At 42.2% G+C, this 27,015-nt stretch overlaps 1 protein-coding gene across 3 annotated transcripts in view; it reads left to right on the forward strand.

Moving 5' to 3' along the window:
• Positions 1-306: 306 nt before the first annotated feature.
• STUB1 (STIP1 homology and U-box containing protein 1) overlaps positions 307-27,015 on the forward strand; it is an 84,962-nt gene continuing 58,253 nt past the window's right edge. For 2 of the 3 annotated variants that reach the window (XM_076199324.1, XM_076199322.1), the window contains exons 1-2: positions 307-619; positions 3,923-4,121. In XM_076199324.1, the coding sequence (XP_076055439.1) occupies positions 530-619; positions 3,923-4,121 (289 nt within the window). In that variant the 5' untranslated portion in view covers positions 307-529. The remainder of the gene's footprint in view (positions 620-3,922; positions 4,122-27,015) is intronic. The other variant, XM_076199321.1, reaches the window with a different exon arrangement.

Below are 27,015 nucleotides of genomic sequence, written 5' to 3' on the forward strand. Positions count from 1 at the left end.
TGTGTGTGTGTGTGTTTACCTAGTTGTACTTTAAGGGAAGGGTAGCTATGCTCGGGTTGTCCCGTCTTCATATCTCGTTTTGTCTAGACTGTTTTTGAATTTGTGTATTGTTTTTCCACACACCACTTTCTCATCAAACTTGTTCCAAACGTCTGTGTGTGTGTGTTTGTGTGTGTATGTGTGTGTGTAGTCAAAATACGTGGTCACATCACATGACATGTGAGTCGCTTGTCTGAATACATTTTTACTGCGTAAGATGTAAGCATTACTTTTCACTCGCAATGCAATTCTTGTGTGGGTTCAAAATATATTAGTCAAATCTAGAATATCATTGCCACATTTAAACCGAAAGAAGCACTGAAAGTAACACCAAATAACTGCGACAAGACAATATATTCTTTAGTGTACGATTTTTATAGAACATCTCTGTCAGATTGTTGTGACAGCCCTCGTATTGTAGTGTACAATAGTACTTTGGCACAACAATTTTGGACAAAGATTTGGTGGTTGTATATTTTTAGTGCCAAAAATGACCGATGTAGAATTGAAAAACAAGGGAAATAAATTTTTCGCTTCTAGAAAGTATGAGGAGGCTATAAAGTGTTATAGTGAAGCTATCGTAAGTAATAAAAGTAGCACAGTTATTAAATATAATGTAACACGTACAGAGGCCATAGGTGAAGGGAAATATCTACAATGGATACGCAGTTAAACAGTTTTTATTGAAATCATGTTTCAGTGCTTTATATAGTTTTAAATGACTTCCTAAAGGATTAAAAAACAGTTAAGATAATTTACAAGTTTCCTATTTAGAAGTTTTTACAGTGAACATCTAAACTATAAAGCTTGTATTTGAATTGTGGAATAGTCACTTAAATATCTATGTTATACTGTGTCCCAAGGATGGAGTTTTTTGGATTAATTAGGTCGATGGTGATAGATAATGCAAGATTATGGGTACATTTAACTGCAGCATTTCTACATCTAGAAGGGACATAGATATGTAGGTAAACTTCCATTGTCACTTGTGTAATTGAAAGACTGCCTAATTATATTAAAACTTTGTAATACTGTTTATTTGAATATAATTTTATTTGGTCAATTTATAGTTTCACCCAACCATAGAATTTGATATGTGGCTTATGTGTTACTGGTGAGAAATGTTATGATATGAACAATGGTGTACATCATTTCCGTCGGAAATGCGTACTTTTGAAGTACTGTAATTAAGTATTTCAGTTCTGCACTTATGCCTACATCTCCCAAACGATGTTGGAGGAACGTGTGGGAAATCGGGGTTTTTGGGTGGGGAAGACTAATAAATGGAGTAATGCGCATTGCCAAACAGGTATAAAATGAAGAAGACTGAAGAAACTCATAAAAAAACAGAAATATCGGACAATTTATGGACTCAGCTAACCGTGTAACTTGATATCTGGTTCATGTGTTCCTAGTGATAAATGTTGTGATATGAACGATGGTGTACATAATTTCCGTCGCAAATGCATACTTTTGAAGTAATTAAGTATTGAAGTTATGCACTTATGCCTACGTCTCCCGAACGATCTGGGGGGAAGTGTGGGAAATCGGGGTTTTTGGGTGGGGAAGACTAATAAATGGAGTAATGTGCATTGCAAAACAGGTATAAAATGAACAAAAACATTTAAAAAACACAAAAAAAAACTTTAAAATCACATTCGATGGCCAGAGTCCAGCGGTAGCCATCTTTGTGTTTACCAACGAATTGAACAATTTCTCGCTAGATGTGTCACACTTAGCAAAGTCCACTCCAGTTGCGCAAGACTTCCTAACCGTAAACTAACGTTACCTCGGTTAGGTTAGGTTAGGTAAGGCAATGCGCGCCCGGAGTGGGCTTCGTTAAATTTAGCGATTATAGCAAGATATTTAGTGATTCCTCACTGCCGCTTATAAACCACAAGATGGCTGCCATGTATAAACCCGAAAACACGGCACACTCCCGCCAACAAGGGTGAATTATTTGTATTCCATTAAATTTGTAGGTCATTATTTTATGTTCTTGCCAATGCGGAATACTCCATTTATTGTTCCTCCCCACCCAAAAACCCGGTTTTCCCACAGGTCCCCCTCAGATCGTTCTGGAAGAGAGGTAACCCAAATTCCATATCTTTCATATTCAATATCTATAAAACTACACACTTCCGCAGGAAATGAACTACACCATCCTTCATATCACAACATTTATCATTGGGAACACATGAGCCACATATCAAATTGTATAGTTGGCTGGGTCCATAAATTGACCGAAATATCTCATTTCGGCGGATACCATGTGCGGCGCCATGTTTGTTTACAAACGATTGTAAGTATTTGTGGCTATAACCGCTAGATTTAGGGAAGCCGCTCGTGTAAGACTTGGTAACCGTAAACTAACCTAACCTAATGGAGGTACCATTAGTTTACGGTTAGGAAGTCTTGCGCGGCTGGAGTGGACTTCGCTAAATTTTGCTGATCTAGCAAGACATTTTTTGAATCGTTGGAAAAAACAAACATGGCTGCCGCTCGTATAGACGGGACTCCGGGCCTAGAATGTGAATTATATGTTTTTTTGTTTTTTATAATTTTTAAGTGTTTCTGTTCATTTGATACTTGTTTGGCAATGCGCGTTACTCCATGTATTAGTCTTCCCCACACGTCTCCCCCAGATTGTTCGGGAGATGAAGGCAAAAGTACATAATTTCAATACTTAATTACTTCAAAAGTATGCATTTGCGACGGAAATTATGTACACCATCGTTCATATCACAACATTTCTCACCAGTAACACATAAGCCACATATCAAATTCTATGGTTGGGTGAAACTATAAATTGTCCTTTTATTTTACTACATGCTAGATTTTTTTGTAAGAGATCTCTTTCTTTTAATAAAATTTCATTAGAAAATCAACAAACAAATGATAATAACCTCAATATTTATGACAAAATTGGAAATATGAAGTATTTGATATAAAGGACAGAGTGGAGGTTCTAAAGGCCCTGGAATGGAGGACAAGTAGGTTGCAATTGCAAGCCGAAAGAACTTGCCCAGATTATGAGCATGGTGGGGGGGTTATGTATAAGTATGATTCTATAAGACCGAGGTCATAATACTTTCCCTGCCATAGATCTTCAAAATATAACAGACTGGATCCAAAATCTCCATCAAGGTCAAATGTATACTCTCAATCTTTTCAAAATAAAGCTGGTAATTGGTGACTATTCTACTACTATAAGTTAGCGACAGAAATAATCCCATACTAATTTAACACAAAATAGTCTAGAATTGATTCATATATTTATGGGAGGATATTAGGACCTTTGCCAACAATTGTGGTGCTGTGGGTTTCTAGTTAAGGAAACTCATGGGAACAAATATCTTAGTGATATTGGGGCACGTAACATCTCTGAACATATAGATTCAATAATTTGAGATTTGTAGTGAAATATTGTAAACATACCTACTAGAATGTTTGTGGCAGATTCATGTTGTATCAGAAAGTTATTTGCATGGGTGCTTACCTATGACACTAAACATTTTGCCATAAGTGCAAGATAAAATTTTGGGTAAATATTTACCATTGTATATTTCTTTATGGCTTAAATGAATTTGTTTGGATGAAATAAAGGTTTAGGTTGGGTTAGTTTACTTTAGGATATATTATGTTAAGTTAGGTTGACCCTGTTGTGGATATGCTGTATAGCTTCTGATCTGGACAGTGAGTGGGGGCCAGGGATGACCCTTCATCCACAAGGAGGTAAGATATAAGGGAATAAATGGGTGGCAATTATGAGTGGGATGGATGGGGGTGGGTGCATGTCTTGGCTGGCTGCCTTCCTTATAAGGGGAAGAAGCCTCTTGGTATGTAGATTGAAAAAAAGACTTGTTGGTACTTTTATTTTCAGACTAAAAAACAGAACATTGCTGTCTACTACACTAATCGTGCTCTGTGCCATCTCAAATTGAAAAGATGGGAGAGTGTGTGTCAAGACTGTCGGCAAGCTTTAGAACTGGACTCTTCTTTGGTAAAGGCACATTTCTTTCTTGGACAGGCTTTGCTCGAAATGGACAACTTCGATGAAAGTATCAAACATCTCCAGAGAGGTAAAGGATTTATTTATTTATCAAGGTAAAGGAGGCAAAGAGGAAAGCAGATGAGAAATGGGGGTAAGAGTATAACAGAAAATTTTGAAAGTAATTAAAAGATGTTTTGGAAAGAAATTAAGAGAGGAAGAGGAGGCAAATCAAGTAGAGAAGAAAAGGTAAAAGGTGCAGATGGAGAGATGATAATGGAAGAGAAGGTAGTAAGAAGAAGGTGGGCAGAGTATTTTAGGGAGTTGCTAAATGTGAAGGAGGATAGGAAGGGAAAGATAGTTGCAGTGGGAAGTGCTAAGAAAATGAGAGTGATGAGTGAGAAAAATGGAGAAGAAATAAGGAAGGATGAAGTGAAGGCAGTTGTTAAGATGAGAGCAGGTAAGGCACCTGGTCTGGATGGATGCCATGCATAATGTCTAAAAAAAGGAGGTAGAAACAACTTTGCCAATCGTGTAGTTAATGAATGGAATAAACTTCCTGCACAGGTAGTGCAATGTAGTTCATTTCGAAGCTTTAGGAATCATTTAGATAAACACCTAAGCAAGATGTTGTAATGATTATAATTTATTTTATATTATTTGTTTTTGTTTTGTTATCATTTGTCTGTTTGATTTTCATTTATTATTAGTTATATGTCAATTTATTATTATTTACTATTTACCTGTTTCTTTATTACTTAACTATACCTATGCATTTATTTATGTTTTTTATTTGTTATTTACATTATTATAGTTTTTATTTATTATTTTATTATTATTATTTTTTTTTTGCATCTGACCTATATATGGACCAAAAGGTCTCCTGTCGGCATGCTCCGCCTTTGTAATCCCTTGTAGTAATGGTGGACTGGCTCGTGAGGTTATTTAATGATTGTTGGAGAGAGGGTAGAGTGCTGGAGGACTGGAGGAGTGCCTGTATAGTTCCACTCTACAAGGGAAAAGGGGACAAGTGTGAGTGTAGTAGTTTCAGAGGGATTAGCTTGTTAAGTGTAGTTGGGAAGGCTTATGGGAGGATCTTGATTGAGAGGATTAGGAGAGGAACCAAGGGAGTAATTGGTGTGGAACATTGGATTTAGGACAGGTAGAGGTTACGCAGATCAGATTTTTGTGGTAAGACATATGTGAGAAAGCTATAGGAAAAGGTAAGGATGCTTTTTAGGCTAATGACAGGGTAGACAGGAAGGCACTCTGGGAGGTTTTGCAGATATAGGGGATAGGAGGAAAGTTTTTAGGAGTTGTCAAGAGCTTTTATGATAGTAGAGCATGTGTCAGGATTAGAAATGGAGAGAGTGAGTGGTTCGAGGTAAAGGTGGGACTTCGTCAGGGATGTGTTATGTCACCCTGGTTGTTCAACGTATACATGGATGGGGTGGTGTGAGAGGTAAATGCAAGAGTGGTAGGTCAGGGATTGGAGATACATACATATACATATACCAAGGCTTTTTCCCCCTTACAAGGGATGTAGCCAAAAAGGAAAAGGCATAAAATCATTTCCACCCATTCCATCCCTGAATACACTCCATACCCCTCCACCCTCCCTCTTATCTTAGCACCTCCTGGATGACGGGTCATCCCTGCACCTTGTCCACTGCCCTGGGTCAGAAGCAGTGTCGCAAGGCACAGCACATCCACAGCAAGGCCGCTTCATTAAATCAGTGACCCCCCCCCCCTCTCCGTCCCTCCATGCATAAAAGGAGAAGACGGGGAGGAATCCCTTCAGGCTGCGTCAAATTTTGCTACACATACTACCTCACCCCCCATTCCCCCGCCCATTCCACCTCATGCATCACAACATCATCCATATGCAACCATTCTCCATTCACCCCTGTCTTCTGTCCTCTCCCATCCTTCCTCAACAGACATTCCCCTCTTCCCCAAAGACCCCTTCACCCCATCCATCCACCTCATCCTAGGACATCCCCTCTTATTCACTCCTTCCACATCTGCCTTCCATACCTCTTTTACTAGTCTTTCTTCACTCATTCTTTCCATGTGTCCAAACCATCCTAATACTCTTTCATCAACCCTATCTCCCAACTCCCTTTCCACCCCTGTTCTCCTCCTCACCTCCTCATTTCTCACACTATCTAGCCTAGTAACCCCCATCATACTTCTCAGACACCTCATCTCAAACACATTCATTGGATTGGAGATGGTTAAAGAAAATGAAGAAAAGTGGGAGGTGAGCCAGCTGTTGCTTGCGGACGACACTGCGCTTGTAGCAGGATCAGATGAGGGATTGAGGAAGTTAGTGACAGAGTTTGGGAGAGTGGGTAAAAGAATGGTGATGAGATGTACAAGGGGTGAAAGTGGCAGCAGACTGGAGGAAGTGAATAGTTTTAGATACCGTATTTTTCGAACCATAAGGCGCACCCGTAATTTGCTATTCCCCGTCCTTACATAAGGCGCGCCTGACCATAAGGCGCACCTGGTCTCGTCATCGGATAATCATGCATATGTAAGTGCATTCAGAACTGAACATTTTCATTGTTGAATGAGAAAAATCGGTTGGGATTTAGCAAAATTACAAAAATAAATGATATATTTTTTTATTTTGGTCAGTGAAATCAGACCACCTCCATGGATGGTCTGCCCTGCCAATACCCCTAAAAAACAACATAAACATGTTATGGGAATTGTGGGGAATAAAACCATGGGTGCAATATAGCAATAGAAAATTAATTATTAATTTTGTAAATTATAATGTATTAACGTAATATGCAATTCTGTGAGCGGAAATAAAAAACAAAAAAGGTGTTAAAACAGATTTCGTAAGTAACGAAGCCGTGTCCGACAAATGGTACGCCATGTTTGTTATGATAGATGCCGACGTCGAAGAAATGAAAGGATGATAAATTCGTCAAACCTAACCTAACCTAACCTGTGTTTAATAAATCATTACCTGCAAATTAAATGTCATCTGGCTCGTCCTCGTTGTCGTCACTGTGAGAGACGTTGGCGGGCTTTTCAACCACTCTCTCAGCTTGCGGGGTATACAAAGTTCTTGCAGCTTGAAGGAATGCATGTATCTCTGCTCCATAACATTCCTTCAAGAAAATATACCTGGCGAGGTACTGTCAGAAGTACCGAGGCAGTCAATTGACAGACAACAAGATTGTGTCCCGATCCTATGCTACCAACTTTGTTCATTAGCATATTTGCTTGTAGCAAGGTATTTTTTATTTTCATTTCCGCCCACAAAATTGCATATTACATTGATACATTTTAATTTACAAAATTAACCATTAATTTTCTATTGCTATATTGCGCCCATGGTCAAAACTAATGACTACAGTCGGAGTGGAGCGAGACTAGACCAATGCAAAATGGCTGTCTGTGTTGTGGACACTATCTTGTCATAGCTATGATAGCGTGAATGAATGCGGTGGCATGGACTCGAAAACTGTCAAAGTTTTTGCAATTTTCTTGTCAAAATACATGCATCTTGGTTATAACTTGGTTGTAACATTTGCTAGGCCTATGCACTGCTGCCGTCGGCAAGCTAGCTACGAAACGTGTCAAAATAGTACGTCACTGCCCAAGGCATTTTTCTGCACTGAAGCCACACATAAGGCGCACCTCATGATAAGGCACACCACCCGATTTTGGCTGATTTTAAGGATCTTGCCCGCGCCTTATGGTCCTAAAAATACGGTACTTGGGTGCAAATGTGGCAGGAAAGGGTGGAGTGGAGGTGGAGGTAGAATGTAGATTAAGAGAAGCGAGTAAATGCCTTGGTGGATTAAATAGATTAATGAGAAATAGACATTTGGGAATGGATGCTAAGAGGAGATTGTATGAAGGAGTGATTGTGCCAACAGCACTGTATAGGGCAGAAACATGGAACACAAGAGAGGAAGAGAGGAGTTTGAATGTGTCTGAAGGTGTCTGAGATGTATGATAGGAGGTACTAGGCTGGATAGAGTGAGAAATGTAGATGAAGTATTGGGATGGTTTGGACACATGGAAAGAATGAGTGAAGAAAGATTAGTAAAAGAGGTATGGAAGGCAGATGTGGAGGGAATGAACATGAGGGGGCGACCTAGGATGAGATGGATGGATGGGGTGAAAGGGGGCTTTGGGGAAGAGGGGAATGTCTGTTGAGGAAGGACGGGAGAGGACAAAAGACGGGTGAATGGAAAATGGTTGTATATGGATGATGTTGTGATGCATGAGGTGGAATGGATGGGGGGATGGGGGGTGAGGTAGTATGTGTGAGCAAAACTTGACACAGCCCGAAGGGATTTTTCCCCATCTCCTTTTCTGCATGGGAGGACAAAGAGGGGGTTGCCGATTTAATGAAGCGGCCTTGCTGTGGATGTGATGTGTCTTGCAACACTGCTTCTGACCCAGGGCAGTGGACAAGATGTAGGGATGACCTGTCATCCAGGAGGTGCCAAGATAAGAGGGAGGGTAGAGGATGGAGGGGAGTGTATTCAGAGATGGAGATGGGTGGGAGTAGTTTTTATGCCTTTGCTTTTTGGCTACCTCTCTTGTGAGGGGTAAAAAGCCTTTGGTAAATGTATGTATGTATGTATCAATTTTTTTATTTAATGACATAATACGGCATCATTTGTAACTAGCATGCATCAGATGGAATGGACTGATAAATGGTGAAAAATAATACAATATATGTATGATGGAAATTATACATATCAGGTAATATCTTATGTGTAGCAAAATATCTGTAATGCCACTCTTTCTACCTACATTGGTGTTAAAATTGATAGAGATTGTTGTCTCCAGTTTCACTGACAAGAAATTCACAACCCTATAGTTGCCAGTAATGGTCCCATACACACACACACACACACACACACATATATATATATATATATATATATATATATATATATATATAAATATGTGTGTGTGTGTGTGTGTGTTTATCAACATATCTACATATATATACATACATACATATAACAAAGGCTTTTTCCCCTTTACAAGGGAGGTAGTTAAAAAAACAAAGCCATAAAAACCACTCCCACCTATTCCATCTCCAACATCATACTCCACTCCCGTCAACCCTCTTCCCTTCCTCTTATCTTAGCACCTCCTGGATGATGGGTCATCCCTGTATCTTGTCCACTGCTGTGGGTCAGAAGCAGTGTTACAAGACACAGCACATCCACAGAAAGACCACTTCATTAAGTTGGTGACCCCTATCTCCGTCCAGTCATGCAGAAAAGATGGGGAGAAATCCCTTCGGGCTACATCAACTTATTTCTCATACATACATACATACATATATATATACATACAAAATTGTTGGAGAATCCTACAACTTGCTAAGATCAATTAAAGTGGCATTTACATATTTGGACGAAGAAATTATTAAAAAACTATTGGTCACACTGATAAGGCCCAGGCTAGAATATGCGGCAACATTGTGGTCACCCAGTACCAAAAAGAATATAAAGAAAATAGAATCCAGAGAGCAGCAACAAAAATGGCACCTGCACTCGCAAACTTGTCATATGAGGAGAGATTGGCTAAACTAGATTTACTGACTCTGGAGCAAAGAAGAGAGAGAGACCTAATGACCATCTACAGAATCATGAAAAGCACAGAGGACTTGTTAAACTGGGACAGGAGAAGCACAAGAGGACATGGAAAGAAAAGAAAAAAAAAACATAGCTACAGAAGAGATCTGAAGAAAAACAGTTTTCCACATAGAGTGGTAGACACTTGGAACAAACTGGACAAGGTAATAGTGTGTGCAAAAACCATTCATGAGTTTAAAAGCAAACTAGACACTGCGAGATACAAAGGTGGGACACCACAAGCGTAGCTCCCCTTCCCACAAAATACAACTAGGTAAACACACACACACAACATAATAAATAGCTCACTCAAAGAAGGAAAGATACCTAATGACTGGAAAAATGCTAACATTGTACCAATATATAAAGGAGGAAACAAGGAAGAACCCACCAACTATAGGCCAGTATCACTAACAAGCACTATAGCCAAACATTGTGAGAAAATCATCAAGAATAGATGGGTAAAACATCTGGAAGACAACAACATAAACCCAAGACAATTTGTGTTCAGACAAGGAAGACCATGCACCACAAACTTAATATGCTTCTACTCAAGACTAATAGACATAGTGCAAGAAAGAAATGGATGGGCTGATTGTGCCTTCCTAGACTTGCAAAAAGCTTTTGACAAAGTACCACACAGAAAATTACTAAATAAACTGGAACACATAGGAGGAATACAAGGGAACCTACTAGAATGGATGGAGGACTTCCTGATTGGTAGAAAGATGAGAGTAATGCTCAGAGAAAAATATTCAGATTGGAAAGAGGTGATCAGTGGATTACCGCAAGGATCTGTATTGGCACTAATAATGTTTGCTATTTATGTGAATGATATGGATGAGGATGTGAATTGTTACATGAGCTTCTTTGCAGACAACGCCAAACTGTTAAGGAAAGTAGAAATTGATAAGGACTGTGAAGCACTGCAGGAAGACTTGAATAATGTATGGAACTGGAGTCAGAGATGGGAAGTGGACTACCAAGAAGTGTAGCATAATGGAGTTTGGAAAAAGCAAAAACAGAATATCAGGAAAATATACAATTGGAACCAAGGAGGTAAAGAAGGTAGGATCCGAAATTGTCAGGAAGACTTACAACTTGCTAAGATGAATAAAAGTGGCATTTGCATACTTGGACAAAGACATGATCAAAAAAATATTGGTTACATTGATAAGGCCTAGACTAGGGTATGCAGTGACATTGTGGTCACCCAGTACCAAAAAGAATATAAAGAAAATAGAAAGAATCCAGAGAGCAGCAACAAAAATGGCACCTGGACTTGCAAACCTATCATATGAGGAGAGATTGGCTAAACTGGAGCTGCCGACGCTGGAGCAAAGAAGAGAGAGAGGTGACCTACTGACCATCTACAGAATCATGAAAGGCACAGAGATACTCGATAGAGAGGACTTACTATACTGGGACAAGAGAAACGCAAGAGGACATGGAAAGAAAATAAATAAACATAGCTACAGAGGAGAACTGAAGAAAAACAGTTTTCCACATAGAGTGGTGGACACTTGGAACAAACTGGATAATGAAATAGTATGCGCAAAAACCATTCATGAGTTTAAAAGCAAACTAGACACTGCGAGATACAAAGGGGGGGCACCACGAGCATAGCTCCCCTTCCCACAAAATACAACTAGGTAAATACACACACACACACACACTCTTTCGTCGAATGGACGGCAAGAATTGGAATTCCGAAGAAAAAGGAAAATCTACATGGATCTAGACGTCCTGTATTTATAGGGAAGGGGAAAGCTCGTGGTGTAGTGGGAAGGTGATAAAAATGGAGAAGGGGAGGGATTATTGAGGGAAATGGAAGGAAATGAGGAAGAGGGGGACTTGGTCCAGGAGGCCAGGCATCTTGTTAAATAAAGACGGACCGATGATGACGCTGATTTCGGTGATGACGGGATCAACAAAAATGTAAAGATTAGAATTATAGATAAGAGCAGCACAGTGGAAGGTGATGATAATAGTTTCCAGGGATTTAAAGAGGGTGGGGGGGATACCAACCTCCCCCGATTAGTAAGACTAGAGGAAAAACTTGATAAAATGACCGAGCATTGGGAAAATAGGTTCGGTAATGTAGCCAAGATTGCGCAGAGAGTTGAAAGATTGGAAGAACTAGAGAAGGCGAACAAAAACTTAACTTTAGAAATAGAAGAATTAAAAAGACAGTTAAAAGAAGTTAAAGAAGAGAATGAGGAATTAAAGAGGAATAATAAAGACAATAAAGAGGCCATAGCAAGGGAAGCACAGGGCTGGAAAAAAATAAAAGAAAACAGTAAAGTTGCATTTACTGACATAATTAAGCAACAAATGAAAGAACAAACTGAAGACTCAGTTATTAAAGTGATGAGACAGAAGGAGAGTATAGTAAGAGACTTAGCAGACAAAAAAAAAAATGTATAATTATATTAGGAATGGAAGAGAAATTTAACCAAAATAGAACCACAAGAATTAAAGAGGAAAAAGAAAAGGTAAACAATTTACTAGAATTAGTTCAGGAAGATCAACCCGAAATTATGAAACAAATTGAAGAGATGTTTAGGCTCGGAAAATATAGTACAGATAAGACCAGACCCATTAAGATTAAATTCAGGTCACAAACAACAGCAGAGAATATCTTGGCAAAAAACAGGGAAACTAGCAGCAAGTGAACAATATAAAAAGGTATGGATAAAAAGAGAAATGAATAAAGAGGAAAGAGAGGAAGAAAAAATGAAAAGGCAAGAAGCTAAAGAAAAAAACGAGAACAGAACGGAGTCAGAAAAAGAAGAATTCTATTGGAGAGTAGTGAATATGAGAGTGAGGAAATGGACCATAACAGAGAGAAACAAAGAAGAAACAGAAAATACAATGGAAATAACAGAAAGTTAAGAGTGTTCTACACAAATATAGATGGATTAATAACAGGACTGAATGAACTGAACGAGTATCTGAAGGAAAAACTGTGTTGGTGTGGTGTAGAATTGTATTTTGTTGTTTTGTTATTTATTGTATTATTTATATTATGTATTTATATTATAAGAGTTGGTTGTGTTGTGTATCGCAGATGCGATGCGCGCCTTTGTTTTGCGCGAATTGGAGAGCGTGGCGTTAGTATCTAAGCAGCCTTGTAAGCAGTTGCACACATTTTGTGTGTGTATCCAAATATAAACTATACGTCTTTATTTGCGCACTCATTAGCCACCCCGATACATTAAATGGTGGCAGCTCAAAAACAATCATTGTGCACGTCTCCACAGACTGAAATTAGAGTGCTGCGCGTCCGTTGGGTTCTTTTTCTCCCATTTTCCTTTCCACAGGCTACAGGATTTTTTAATAGTGAGATACTAGTGTTTTCGCATTGTGGACCTGTGACTTTATTTTACGTAACCATAGCACCAAATACCAGCAACAGATATTGTCAGGACCCTTGGGTACATGCCGCTGTGTGATTTAATTTGGACAACGTTTTCCCCGAGAATCTTCGTGGCCGGCCTTCTTTGGGACTGATATCGCTGGCTACGTTAGTGGGACGGTCGTCTCAAGTCACTTCGTGACTTGCAGTTAAATTGGTCCGTGGATGAAGACAGATTCGTGGTTGCAGTCTCAAAATTCTAGGTCGAAGGCTCCCCGGCCTTGTGTATTGCAAGCGTACGCACACATAGGCTACCTTGTTACCAGTTTTGTATAATTTTTGCCTTCGGCATACTTGTATTGTCATTTTTTTAGACTTTGTGAATATATTGTGAATATATATAAAAAAAAAATCATCTATCCGGTCGTGCCTTGGGCGGTCATTTGTATGACGTCACTCTTTGTTTACCTTTTCAAATGTTATCCCGCAGTGCGTCGTGTACATTTACGTACGTATTAGTGTGTAGCGATTGCTACTATTGGCGAAGAGAAAGAGGTTTTGGTGAGTTCGTCTCCTTTATTGTAAGGTACGAGTGAACTGATTTTACATGCGGCGGAAGCCGATATATATACTACGTGGGCAAGTTACCTGTGGTGCGTAATTAGGTAATTGCACTGGGTTCGGTCGGGTCAAGCAGGGTCGCGCTGGCAGAGAGCGTCAGGTCGTGGACATCAGTCACGTTCCCTGCCACGTGACTTGTCGCGGCTGTACAATACTCCCCTCTTAAATTTGCCTTGGCTTAACCCATTAAACTCCGATGACAAGATGTCTTGTCATTTGGTCAAATAAAACAAAAAATCATAAAACACCAAAATGTTTGATCAAACACCAGAAAAATATGACGTCAGTCCTTGCTTCGCTCGCGAGCGAAGCGAGGACTGACGTCATATTTTTCTGGTGTTTGATCAAACATTTTGGTGTTTTATGATTTTTTGTTTTATTTAACCAAATGACAAGACATCTTGTCATCGGAGTTTAATGGGTTAAGGGGGCGTCCTGCACGTGAGAATTTGGTGGGCGGAGTGTCGAGGTGTACCGGTTTTAGGCGGTCGATGGAAACCCATTCTGGCCTGCCGGGGATGGAGATGCGGAAGGTCTTGTCTTTACGTTCAAGGACAAGATGGGGGCCAGTGTAGGGACGGGTGAGTGGTGGGGTGTGAGCGTCCGTCCTCAGGAAAACGTGCGTCGAGGTGTGGAGGTGTTTTGGGAGGTATTCCTTCACCTCCCGGTGATGTGTCGGCACGCATGGGGCAAATTTGCCGACAGTGCGTCGAAGCTGTTGCAGGCTCTCGGGAGACTCCTGTGGAGGGAAGAATTCTGCGGGCACGATGAGGGTTTGGCCGAAGACCATCTCTGGTGGAGACACGTTGAGGTCGTCCTTGATGGCTGTCCGAAGGCCAGGGAGTATTCATGGTAGCCAGGAGCCGTTGTTGCAGCGTGCCATAAGAGATGCTTTGAGTGAGCGGTGGGTTCGCTCAACCATGCCGTTGGCTGCGGGGTTGTAAGAGGTAGTGTGGTGGACTGTAGTACCCAGGAGTTCAGCGAGAGAGTGCCACAGCCGCGACGTGAAGCAAGTTCCTCGGTCGGAGGTGACGTGTTCCGGGAGGCCAAATCTGGCTATCCATCCACTGAGAAATGCTGTAGTGCAGGATGAGGCGGTACTATCCTTCATGGGGATGACCTCCAACCAGCGGGTCGATCTATCGATGGCGGTGAAGAGGTAACGATGGCCTTCCGACAGGGGGAGTGGGCCGACGACGTCGACATGAATGTGTGCGAAGCGTCGTCGAGGCTGATGGAATGATCCGCTGCCTGATTCAGTCTGGCGATGAATTTTGCTTTGCTGGCAGGCAATGCAGGATCTGGCCCACTCCTTTGCGTCCTTGGAGATGCTGTGCCAGATGAATTTCTGCTTAAGGAGCTTCGCAGTGACGCGCCCTGAAGGGTGAGACAGGCCGTGTATTAAATTGAACACTTGACGTCGGAAGGCAGCTGGGATGAGGGGTCGTGGGCGGCCGGTACTGATGTCGCAGTGGATGGTGTGGTTGTCGTGAAAAGGGACGTCTTGCCACTTAAGGGATGTGATAGATGTCCTGTAGGCAAGTGTTTCATTATCCTCCCGTTGCTCTCTGGCAATAGCTGCGTAGTCGAGGCCGAGTTGAACTGCGTCGATGGCTATTCGGGAGAGGGCGTCTGCGACGGGGTTGTTTGTACCGGGGACGTGCCTGATGATGCAATTGAACCCGGCGATGGCGGAGAGGTGGCGGCGCTGTCTGGCAGACCAAGCGTCCTGTTGTTTTGTGAAGGCGTGCACCAGAGGTTGATGGTCGGTGTTGATGATAAATGAGGAGCCTTCGAGGAAATGGCGAAAGTGGCGGACGGCGTGGTGGATGGCGAGGAGCTCTCTGTCGAAGGTGCTGTAGTAGAGCTCGGCCTTGGAGAGTTTCCTGCTGAAGAAACCAAGGGGTGTAGGTCTGCCACTGAGGGTTTGTTCGAGCACACCCCCTATGGCGACATTGCTGGCGTCCGTTGACAGTTGTAGTTGGGCACCTGGTGCAGGGAAGGAAAGGGTGGTGGCACGGGCAAGGGCTTTTTTGGCGTTGACGAAGGCAGCTTCCATGGCGGGGTTCCACAGGAGGTCCTTCGGTTTTCCGTGAAGGACGTTATAAAGCGGGTGCAGCGTTTGAGCGATGTTAGGGAGGAAACGGTGATAGAAGTTTATCATCCCAATAAATTCCTGCAAGGCTTTGATGGTAGTAGGTTTGGGAAATTTGTCGACTGCGGTGACTTTATCCTCCAGGGGACGAACGCCGTCAGGAGAGATGAGGTGTCCCAAAAATGGGACAGACTTTTTTCCGAAGCTGCATTTGTCAAAGCGGACAACGAGGCCGTTGTCCTGGAGACGCTCGAGGATGGTCCGCAGGTGTCGGAGGTGCTGGTCTGGAGAGTTGGAGAAGACCAGAATATCGTCGAGGTCGCCGAGGATGCCGTCCATTAGGCGCTGGAAGGTCGCACCTGAGTTTCGCAAGCCGAAGCAGGAGTAATTAAAGGTGTACGTCCTGAAGGGGGTGGTGATGGCGGTCTTCGGGATGTCGTCTGTATGCACCGGAACTTGGTAGTAGCTCTTCAGGAGGTCCAGTGTCGAAAAGATCTTGGCGCCGTTGAGGTATGTGGTGACGTCGGCGATGTTTGGGAGTGGGTAGTGGTCAGGTTCCGTCATCATGTTCAGCCGCCGGTAGTCTCCACAGGGGCGCCAGGAACCATCGTTCTTCTTGACGAGGTGGAGAGGTGAGGACCAAGGGCTGGAGGCCTTTTGGCATAGGCCTAGTCTCTCCATCTCTTGAAAGGTTTTCTTGGCGACGGTGAGTTTCTCGGGCGGTAGGCGGCGGTATTTGGCAAATACCGGGGGCCCAGACGTCTTGATGTAGTGGTACACGCCATGTTCAGCTGGCGTCTGTGGTGTCTGTCGCAGCTCAGGCTTGAAGACGTCGGGGAATTCCGTGAGCAGGTGGGCGTAGGGCATTCTAGCGTCGATGGTGGCGACCGTGGTTGGCTGTGGCGCGATTTGCAGGGGCGTCGAGACGGATGCGGTTGCGCAGACTAGGCGGCTGTTGGCGACGTCGACCAGTAACCTGTAATGAGCGAGGAAGTCAGCACCGAGAAGGGGCGTCTTGATGTTTACCAGGATGAAGTTCCATGAGTAGTGGCGACTCCCAAAGGTGAGGTTCAGGCGTTTCCATCCGTAGGTAGCTATGGTAGTGCCGTTAGCTGCGACGAGCCTAACGCCAACGTCCTTGGGGACCCGGCGTTCTGTAGCGGATGCAGGAATTATGGACCTGCAAGCACCAGTGTCGACAAGGAAGCGACGTTTAGAGGCTTTGTCGTTGATGTAGAGGCCCGTTGCGCCTGTAGGGGCCACCGTGATGGACGGTGACCCATTTAGGCGTTTTTTGTCCAGGTACATCCTGGTTGGCATTTCTTGGCGAAGGCGCCGAACCTTGTGTGGTAGTAGCACAGGTGCAGAGCGGGGGTGGTCCGGCGTCACTGCCTTCGCTGGTGTTGTTGGCGCCTGTTGGCTGACGATGCTGCTGCGGCGAAGATTTCGTCCGTGATATCGTCCGTAGCACAGACGTCCTGACTCCTTGCTGCGGCGGCGTGGGCATCGGCGAGATGGTCCGCCTTCCGTGAAACTTCGTCGGTGGTCATTTCCTCGGCGTTGCCAAGGGCGGATCGGACGGGCGCTGGGAGGCGCATGAGCTACAATTGACGAAGCATATCGACGTTCATGCTGGTTCCGTTGGCTGTGGGTGAGAGACGGGCGATGGACATCATCTCGAGGTATGCTGTACTTGGTTTAATGTCCCCAAGTGGCTGTTGGGAGGGTTGGAGGATTTTTGCGGCTCTGGAGGCTGCTGACGGCGTGAATTCCTGAAGCAGGTACTGTTTCAGAACGTCATAGTGGATAACGCCGTCGTGTTGATCAAGCCATTGGGAGATGAGTGGGAACACATCCTCGGGGATCGCCTCGAGAACATAGTCTGCCTTCGTATGGGACACGCTGATATTGCGCAGGCGGAACTGAATCTCCGTTCGTCGAAACCAGGAGGGGGCGTCGACCGTAGAGAAAGGCGGCAGCTTCAAGGAGACGGCGTTGACGGTGTTGGTAGTGGGCAGCGTGGCGGCGGTAGATGGGTCCATTGTCGCTCCGAATGGTCACCAGTGTAGCGATTGCTACTATTGGCGAAGAGAAAGAGGTTTTGGTGAGTTCATCTCCTTTATTGTAAGGTACGAGTGAACTGATTTTACATGCGGCGGAAGCCGATATATATACTACGTGAGCAAGTTACCTGTGGTGCGTAATTAGGTAATTGCACTGGGTTCGGTCGGGTCAAGCAGGGTCGCGCTGGCAGAGAGCGTCAGGTCGTGGACATCAGTCACGTTCCCTGCCACGTGACTTGTCGCGGCTGTACAAGTGCATTATACATTTTTTACGTAATTTTGCTAATTACGGTCTTATAATTTTTTTCTTCATTATTGATATATGTATTGCATTGTTTCTGTGTTTCAATGCTTCTGTTTGTGTGAATTATATAATTTTCTTACGTTCGTGTCCCATGTCCATGTGATTTCTCTATATTATTTTTTTTTACATTATTTCATGCTTGTGCTAGTGTGTTGTATTTGCATTAATTCTTGCTTGGTGTCAGTGTTTTCATATGCTCATACGAAGTGGGTTACGGTTGCCAGCTCCTATCATGTCTAAGTCGAAGAGGCCTTCGTTTATCAGTCCACTAAATTCATCTGAGACAATGGCTCACAAGTTGACAATGCTCCATCAGGACCCATCATTAATTAAATTCTCTAGTCAAGATCCTCATTATAGGGCGGCTGATTTTATCCGCCAATGTGAGGACGCCATTGTCCAGTCCAATGTTTCGACGGGGCCTGAAAAGATCTCCTTTGTGAGGTCCCAGATTGTGCCAAATTCTCTAGCATCGGAGTTACTTTCGGCGTCGTGTTTAGATCCTAAATCTCTGTACTATAATTATGACACCTTTAGGTCTAACTTCCTTAAACTTTTTTTCAGATACCCCTGGTGGTGGTGCGTTCCATTGGTGCTTCAAATTGGCTGATACTCTCGTATCCCGACTGGGCACTCTTGATTATAGATGGGCATCAACATAGTGTGTTGTATTTGCATTAATTCTTGCTTGGTGTCAGTGTTTTCATATGCTCTTATGAAGTGGGTTACGGTTGCCAGCTCCTATCATGTCCAAGTCGTAGAGGCCTTCGTTTATCAGTCCACTAAATTCATCTGAGACAATGGCTCACAAGTTGACAATGCTCCATCAGGACCCGTCATTAATTAAATTATCTAGTCAAGATCCTCATTATAGGGCGGCTGATTTTATCCGCCAATGTGAGGACGCTATTGTCCAGTCCAATGTTTTGACGGGGCCTGAAAAGATCTCCTTTGTGAGGTCCCAGTTTGTGCCAAATTCTCTAGCATCGGAGTTACTTTCGGCGTCGTGTTTAGATCCTAAATCTCTGTACTATAATTATGACACCTTTAGGTCTAACTTCCTTAAACTTTTTTCAGATACCCCTGGTGGTGGTGCGTTCCATTGGTGCTTCAAATTGGCTGATACTCTCGTATCCCGACTGGGCACTCTTGATTATAGACGGGCGCAAGCTCAGGCCAGTATCCTTGCTGTTGATGCTTTAGAGTCACTTTCACATTCTGATTGGGTAGATAATGGCAGTATCTCTTTAGATAGATTTTGTCGTATCATTGAATTTCTCTTCTATACCCTTTTTTTGGTCCCTTCTGAGAGAAGAGCAGCATCTTCTCTCATGTACAGTATAAGCCTGATGAGACTCTATTGTCTTTCGCGTCACAGCTTTCTTGTAAACTGGGGGAAGTGCCGTCTAGTTCCTTGTGTAATAGCAATGCTCATCAACATGGTCATGTCCCTTGTTCTCCTCAGTTCTCTCAGTCTACAGTTCCTACTCATAGTTCCCCTCAATCTACAGTTACCCCCCCTCCCCTGTTATGTACCTTTAGTAACAGGTCTGGTCATTCGAGTGACTTTTGTTACCGCCATAGGCGCCAGGTACACAAGTCAAGACTGTCCCCTGTTCACAGGAGTGTACCTACTGTTTCTTCTAATCTGTTGCATGACCTTTCCAGAGTAGAACCTCCAGGTAGACTCAGTTATTGCCATATCCATAGTCATTGTAAACACTCGACTGATCAATGTGTTAAGGTTTTGAAACTTAGGGATGAGACCTCTCACCAGCCTCGTCAATCCCATTTTCCCCAGCGCGTGTTTCACAACCCAAAGAGTTGACCAGCAATGTTCGGTCTCAAATAATTCCCTTTGTGGCTGTTGAGTCTTCTCAATTTCTTACTAGGGATACGCCTCTTTCTGTCACTGTAGATACTGGTGCAGAATGTAGTCTGTTAAGTAGAAAGGCTTACTTTGCTCTATGGGAATTGTATAATCTCCCTTTATCTCCCTTTTGCAATAATTTGCATTCTGTGCAAGGTTTTCCCTTGCTTGTTCTTGGATCTGTTTGTCTCCCCTTACAGTTTCCCTCGCATGCTACAGTCTTCAATGTCACTTTTGCTGTTGTCTCTGGCATTGCCCTTAAGTGTGATTGTCTCTTGGGTATTGATGCTCTTACAACTCATAGCATAGATATTTCTCCTAGTCGCCGTGTAGTGACTTTCTGCAATTTTGATATCTCTGCTTCGGATAGGCCATTTTCTGTTTGTGATTCTCCTGTGCTTGATCAGTCCGCACATGTGCCTGTCCTAACTTCTAAGCGCTCTACCCCTGTTGCTCATTGTGCTGCTGTTGCTGAAGGAGAGCATCTTATTGAACCTTCAAGTTCTGTTCGAGTTCCAGTGCGCGTCTCAGGTGCCCCGATAGGGTCTGACGTTCTCTCTTTGCCTGACTCTATTTGTATTTGTCGGCTTGCCCTAGAAGGAACTGTCTCCACTATTTGTGAGGATCATGTTACCACAGCGATGGTAACCAATGTCATGGGTGCTCCTATTCCTCTCTCTCCTGGCAGTCACTTAGGCTCCTTTGAGGTGGTACACGTTGCTGCTTTCCAGGATTCGCCTATTATAGCATCTTCTGTTCTACAGTCTCCTCCAACATGTGACCCTGCTCACTTAGCTTCTGAGCTTGCCACATTAGTAGGCGAGATTGATTTTCCTGCTAGTTACCCACCGTCAGGCTTTGGCTTTCCCTGGTGATCCGTTAGGGGTTACGGACCGTGTGGTTCATAGAATTGATCTTCAGCCAGGCACTCATCCTGTTTACGTCCCCTCTTACAGGCTACCTCACTCTCGTTGGCTTATAGCCCAGTCCTTGGTTGATGATTTATTGAATGAAGGTGTTGTACAGGAGTCCCACTCAGAGTGGAACTCGCCTCTTCTCCTGGTGCCTAAGAAAGATGGATCTTTTCGTCCTGTTGTTGATTACAGGAAAGTCAATGAGGTCACTCTTCCAGATCATTATCCTCTGCCTATCTTAAGCGAGCTTCTTCAGTCCATTGGCACTGGTAATACGGTGTTCACCACCTTAGATTTGAAAGCAGGTTTTTGGCAGATACCCTTGGAGGAGAAGTCTAGTAAGATCACGGCCTTCTCGACTCCCAGTAGGCACTATGAATGGCTTCGTTGCCCCATGTGTTTGCGGAATGCTCCTTTGACTTGCCAGCGTTTAGTTAACTCCATTTTTCATGGCTTAATTGGGAATGAACTTTTTGTTTACCTGGATGATTTGATTCTAGCTTCCAAAGATGTGGAAAGCCACTTTTCTAAGTTGTCCATGGTCTTGCAATGTTTTGCTGAAGCTGGGTTGAAACTCAACTTACCCAAGTGTTCCTAGGTCATGTTGTAGACAAGCATGGTATCCATACCACAGGTGAAAAGATCAAGGCAGTCAAGGACTTCCCTATACCAAAGTTGGTTGAAAATGTACGTTCCTTCCTTGGACTTGCAGGATACTGTCGTGCATTCATTAAAGACTTTGCTTCAATTGCTTCCCCTCTCACTCGCCTTCTCAAGAAGGACTCTTCCTTCCAGTGGCGTGATGTCCATCAGACAAGTTTTGATTCCTTGAAGCTTGCTCTTACTGAAGCACCTGTGCTGGCTTTCCCTGATTATAGTATCCCCTTTACTATTTGTACAGATGCTTCTGGTACAGGTATTGGAGCTGTACTCATGCAACAAGTAGATGGATGTAGACCTCATGTTATTGCATATGCTAGTCGCATTCTTAACAAGCCTGAATCCCGTTACTCTGTTACTCATTTAGAGGCCCTGGCAGTGGTGTGGGCTTTAAAGCACTTCCGTGATATCATTTTTGGATATTCTATTACAGTCTACATGGACCACACTGCTGTCACTCAGCTTTTTCAGGGCAAGAATCTGTCAGGCCGCCTAGCCAGATGGTTCCTCACGATCGAGGAATTCAATCCAACCCTAAAGCATATCCCCGGGCGTGCAAACCATGTTGCTGATGCACTTTCATGGAATATCCCTGTTGCTGCTGTTACTGTGATTCATAACTTTTCCCTGCAGGATCTGGCCAAAGCTCAGCGTGAAGACCCTGTTTGGTCTGCTGTCACTTATGCTTTGGAGTGTGGTGATGATTCCACCTTACCAGCTTTACCAGTACCTCTGTACCAATTTTCCCTGCAGGACGAGGTTCTCATTTGTAATGTGGAAGTGTTTGAGCAAGATGTGGCACAGCTAGTGATCCCTGAGTCTCTAGTTCCCGTTGTTTTGTCCCTTGCTCATGATGCCCCTCAGGCTGGTCACCCAGGTCGTGACAAAACTCTGGCTATAGCACGGAAGAAGTATTATTGGCCTAAAATGTGACTAGACATTACCTCTCATGTAGCCCGGTGTAGTTCTTGTGCCCAGAACAAAGGTTCTACTAGCACTGCTCCCATCTTAGAGTACCCTACTCCTTCTCGCCCTTTTCAGACTGTGGCTATAGACCTTTTGCAACTGCCTTGTAGCACGCAGGGCTCTGTGTATGTCCTTGTGTGCGTGGATCACTTTAGTCGTTTTGTGGTCTTAGCTCCCTTACGTAACAAATCTGCACCAGTTGTAGCACATGCTTTAGTTTCTCATGTGTTGTGTTCATACACCACTCCTTCGATGCTCCTTAGTGATAATGGGACTGAATTTAGGAACGAGGTTTTGGCAGGTATTTGTGAACGTTATGGTATCAAACAGACATTCATGACTGCTTATCATCCAGTGACCAATGGTCTTGTGGAGAGGACAAACAGAAAAATTTTAGAGATCCTACGTCACCTTGCTAGTAATTTTCATGAGTCTTGGGAGGATTGGCTTCCCCATGTCAGTGCTTGTATCAATAGCACCATTAATGTTTCCACGGGCAAGACGCCTCATTATGTTATCTTTGGAGTTGAGAAACGGCTCCCATATGTGCATGACAGCCCTGCTCGTCCCCTCTACAATGTTGATGACTATAGTAAACTACAAAGTCATATGCTGCATGCCATTTATACTTCTGTTAAGAATAAACTGGATGTTTCAAAGGCCGACATGTTGAAACAACAACATGCTCATGCAACACCTGTGACCATCAGTGTTGGTGATTACGTTTTCAAAAGCATGCCTGATCGCCAGTTAAAATTAAATTGTAAATTTGAGGGCCCCCTTTTGGTGACTGAACGCCTACATCCTAACAAGTTCAGGATTTTTGACCCCTCTACAGGCCTTAGCGAGATTTCTCATGCTGATAGGCTCAAGAAGACTCAAGTGCCTATCCCTACCTTTACCCAGCCTCCTCCTGGGCCCACAGCAAGAACTTTGCCTTGTTTAGCTACCCCTCATTGTTATGACCTTAGGTCAAGGGGTCCTGTAATTACCTGAACTCTCATTGTGTAGTGTTATGTATTCTTGTGATGTTTCCCATTTATGTACTCTTGTGATGTTTCCCATTTATATATTCTTGTGAAGTTTCCCATTTATATACTCTTGTGATGTTTCCCATTTATATATGCTTGTGATGTTTCCCATTTATGTATTCTTGTGAAGTTTCCCATTTATGTATTCTTGTGATGTTTCCCATTTGTGTGTTCTTGTGATGTTTCCCATTTATGTATTCTTGTGGTGTTTCCCATTTATGTGTTCTTGTGATGTTTCCCATTTGTGTATTCTTGTATTGTAATTTGTCGTGTTTAGATATTAAGTATCATGTCCCGGACGTTCGGCAATTGCTGTATTTGTCTTTTTGTTAACTGGCGCCAGTTTTATATTCCTTTTTGTGTTGTCTGTATTGTCTTTATGTCCTCATTTTACAAAGGATTACAAAGGTGGAGCATGCCGACAGGAGACCTTTTGATCCATATCTAGGTCGGATGCAAAAAAAAATCATATATGTATGTGTTTATTTAATGTATTTGCGTGTGCTATTATATCCTTTTGTCCCACACTTCTGTCTGCCACTGTGTGTTTGTGGTATGTGTGTGGCTTGTCTTTAGGTCATTTGGATTCTCCTTGCCTTGGTTAGTCTTTTTCGTGTTTGCTCGGTGAGGGCATCGAGTGGCGCGGGCCAAGCGATGTGTTGGTGTGGTGTAGAATTGTATTCTGTTGTTTTGTTATTTATTGTATTATTTATATTATGTTATTATGTATTTATATTATAAGAGTTGGTTGTGTTGTATATCACGAATTGGAGAGCGTGGCGTTAGTATCTAAGCAGCCTTGTAAGCAGTTGCACGCATTTTGTGTTTGTGTCATGTTGCGTGTGTATCCAAATATAAACTATACGTCTATTTGCGCACTCATTAGCCACCCCTATACAAAAGAACCGGACATAATGGGAATTGTAGAGACAAAATTAAAAGGTCCATTACCACCCAACAGCATAGGACACAATGCACATAATTATTGGATTAGAAACAGAGAGATAAAACAAGGGGGTGGAGTTATGTTCCTGACTAAGAAGGATATAAATGTGAAGAGTGTCACATATGGAAAGAATAGAGTAGAGATGATTATGATAGAAGTAGAAGACAGAGATAAGAAGAGCAGAAAGTTTGTAATAAACTACGTGCCCCCAAAAACAGCCTCGTGGGAAGAGAGTGAACATAAAAGTATGTTAGAAGACACAAGAATAACATTAAACAAGATAATGGAAGATGGAGGAAGAATAGTTATGATGGGCGACTTTAATTGCAAAGAAGTCTGCTGGGAAGAGATGACAGTAAAGGGTGGAGAAGACTCATGGGGAAATGTTCTACTTGAGATGATTATTGACCACACAATGACACAATGGATTCAAGAGAACACTAGGTATAGAAATGAAGAAGAACCATCGAGACTAGACCTAATAATCACATCAGAACCTGAAATAGTGGAAAAGATAGAATACCAGGCACCAATAAGTAAAAGTGACCACATATTGATAGAACTAGAACTAAATGAGGAAAAATACAAGAAAAGAAATGAACAATATAAAAAAGGAATATTGATGTATGAAAAAACAAATTTTGATAAAATAAGAGAATTCTTTCAAAATGAAAACTGGGAAGGAATACACAAAGAAGATACAACAGTAGAAGAGAAATGGAATATTTTGACAAAAAATTATAAAAAAGGGGTGGAAAAGTATGTCCCAAGACAAAAACAAGAAAAAGAATATGTAAAGTGCTGGTACAACAAAAGTTGTAAGGAGTTAAAAGACAAAAGAGATAAAGCTTGGACCAAATGGAAGAAAAACAAAAGACCTGAAAAATGGAAACTATACAATAGTTATAGAAATGAATATGTACAAGTGTGCAGAGATGAAAAAAGAAAATATGAAAAAAATGTCATAGAAAAATGTAAAGATCAACCAAAACTATTCTACAGATTTGTAAACAACAAACTGAAAAACAAACAAGAATTAGAGAAATTACGACAAGGAGTTGAATACACAGAGGAAATAGAAATGGCAGAAATTATGAACAAGCATTTTAAATCGGTGTTTACAAGGGAGAGCATACAACCTGGAGAGATCGAATGTGAAGAGAAAGTCCCCCCTATGAAAGAAATAGAAGTAACAAAGAACGAAATAATGAAACACTTGAGTAATCTTGATGTTAGAAAATCGCATGGACCAGATGAAATAGCAAACTGGATTTTGAAAGAATGCAGGAATGAACTGGCAGACAAAATACAAAGCATAATAAACAGTTCCTTGAAAGAAGGAAAAATTCTAAAAGATTGGAAAGGAGCAAATATAGTACCTATATACAAAGGAGGAAATAAAGAGGACCCTACAAACTATAGACCAGTCTCTCTAACAAGTGCAATAGCAAAAATCTGTGAATGAATTATCAAAAGTAGATGGGTAAAGTATTTAGAAAAAAACAACGTACTAAATCCAAGGCAGTTTGGATTCAGACAAGGATGATCATGCGTCACCAATTTAATATGTTTCTATTCAAGGCTAATAGATATAATACAAGAAAGAGATGGATGGGCTGATTGTGCATTTCTAGACCTAAAAAAAGCTTTTGATAAAGTACCACATAAGAAGTTGCTTAAGAAATTAGAAACTGAAGGAGGAATACAGGGCAAACTGCTTAAATGGATTGAAGACTTTTTGCAAGAAAGAAAAATAAGAGTAGTGATAAGAGACAAACACTCTAACTGGGATGAAGTAATAAGCAGTGTTCCCCAAGGAACAGTTTTGGCCCCAATAATGTTTGCCATATATATTAATGATATGTATAAAGAAATTGAAATTTACATGAGCTTCTTTGCAGATGACGCAAAACTGTTAAAAAAAAGTGAACACGGAAGAAGATTGAGAGTCACTACAGAGTGATCTAAATAAAGTATGGGAATGGAGTAGGAAGTGGGAGATGGAGTTCAATACCAAAAAGTGTAGTATAATGGAATTTGGAAAAAGCAAAAACAGAATAACAGGATCATATAAATTGGGAGAAGAAGGAATAAAAAAGTAGAAAATGAGAAGGACCTCGGAGTCATTATTATGAATAATATGTCCCCTGAAAAACATATAAACAAGATTTTTGGAGAAACTTATAATTTAATAAGAATAATCAAAGTGGCATACATACCTGGATGAAGAAATGGTGAAGAAAATACTAATCACTTTGATAAGACCAAGATTGGAATATGCAGCAACGATGTGGTCACCAAATACAAAAAAATGTATAACAAAACTTGAAAGAATACAAAGAGCAATTACAAAATTGGCACCAACACTCTCAAAACTATCACATGAAGAGAGACTAGCAAAACTTGAGCTACAGACACTAGAGCAAAGAAGAGAGAGAGGAGATTTGATAGCTATTTACAGAATCATGAAAGGAATAGAAATTATTGATAGGATCTAATAAAATGGGATGAAAAAAATACAAGAGGACAC

This window comes from Oratosquilla oratoria, chromosome 16 (assembly GCF_046742065.1).
Source record: "Oratosquilla oratoria isolate Oo_2021 chromosome 16, ASM4674206v1, whole genome shotgun sequence".
Classification (NCBI taxonomy): Eukaryota; Metazoa; Arthropoda; class Malacostraca; order Stomatopoda; family Squillidae; genus Oratosquilla; species Oratosquilla oratoria.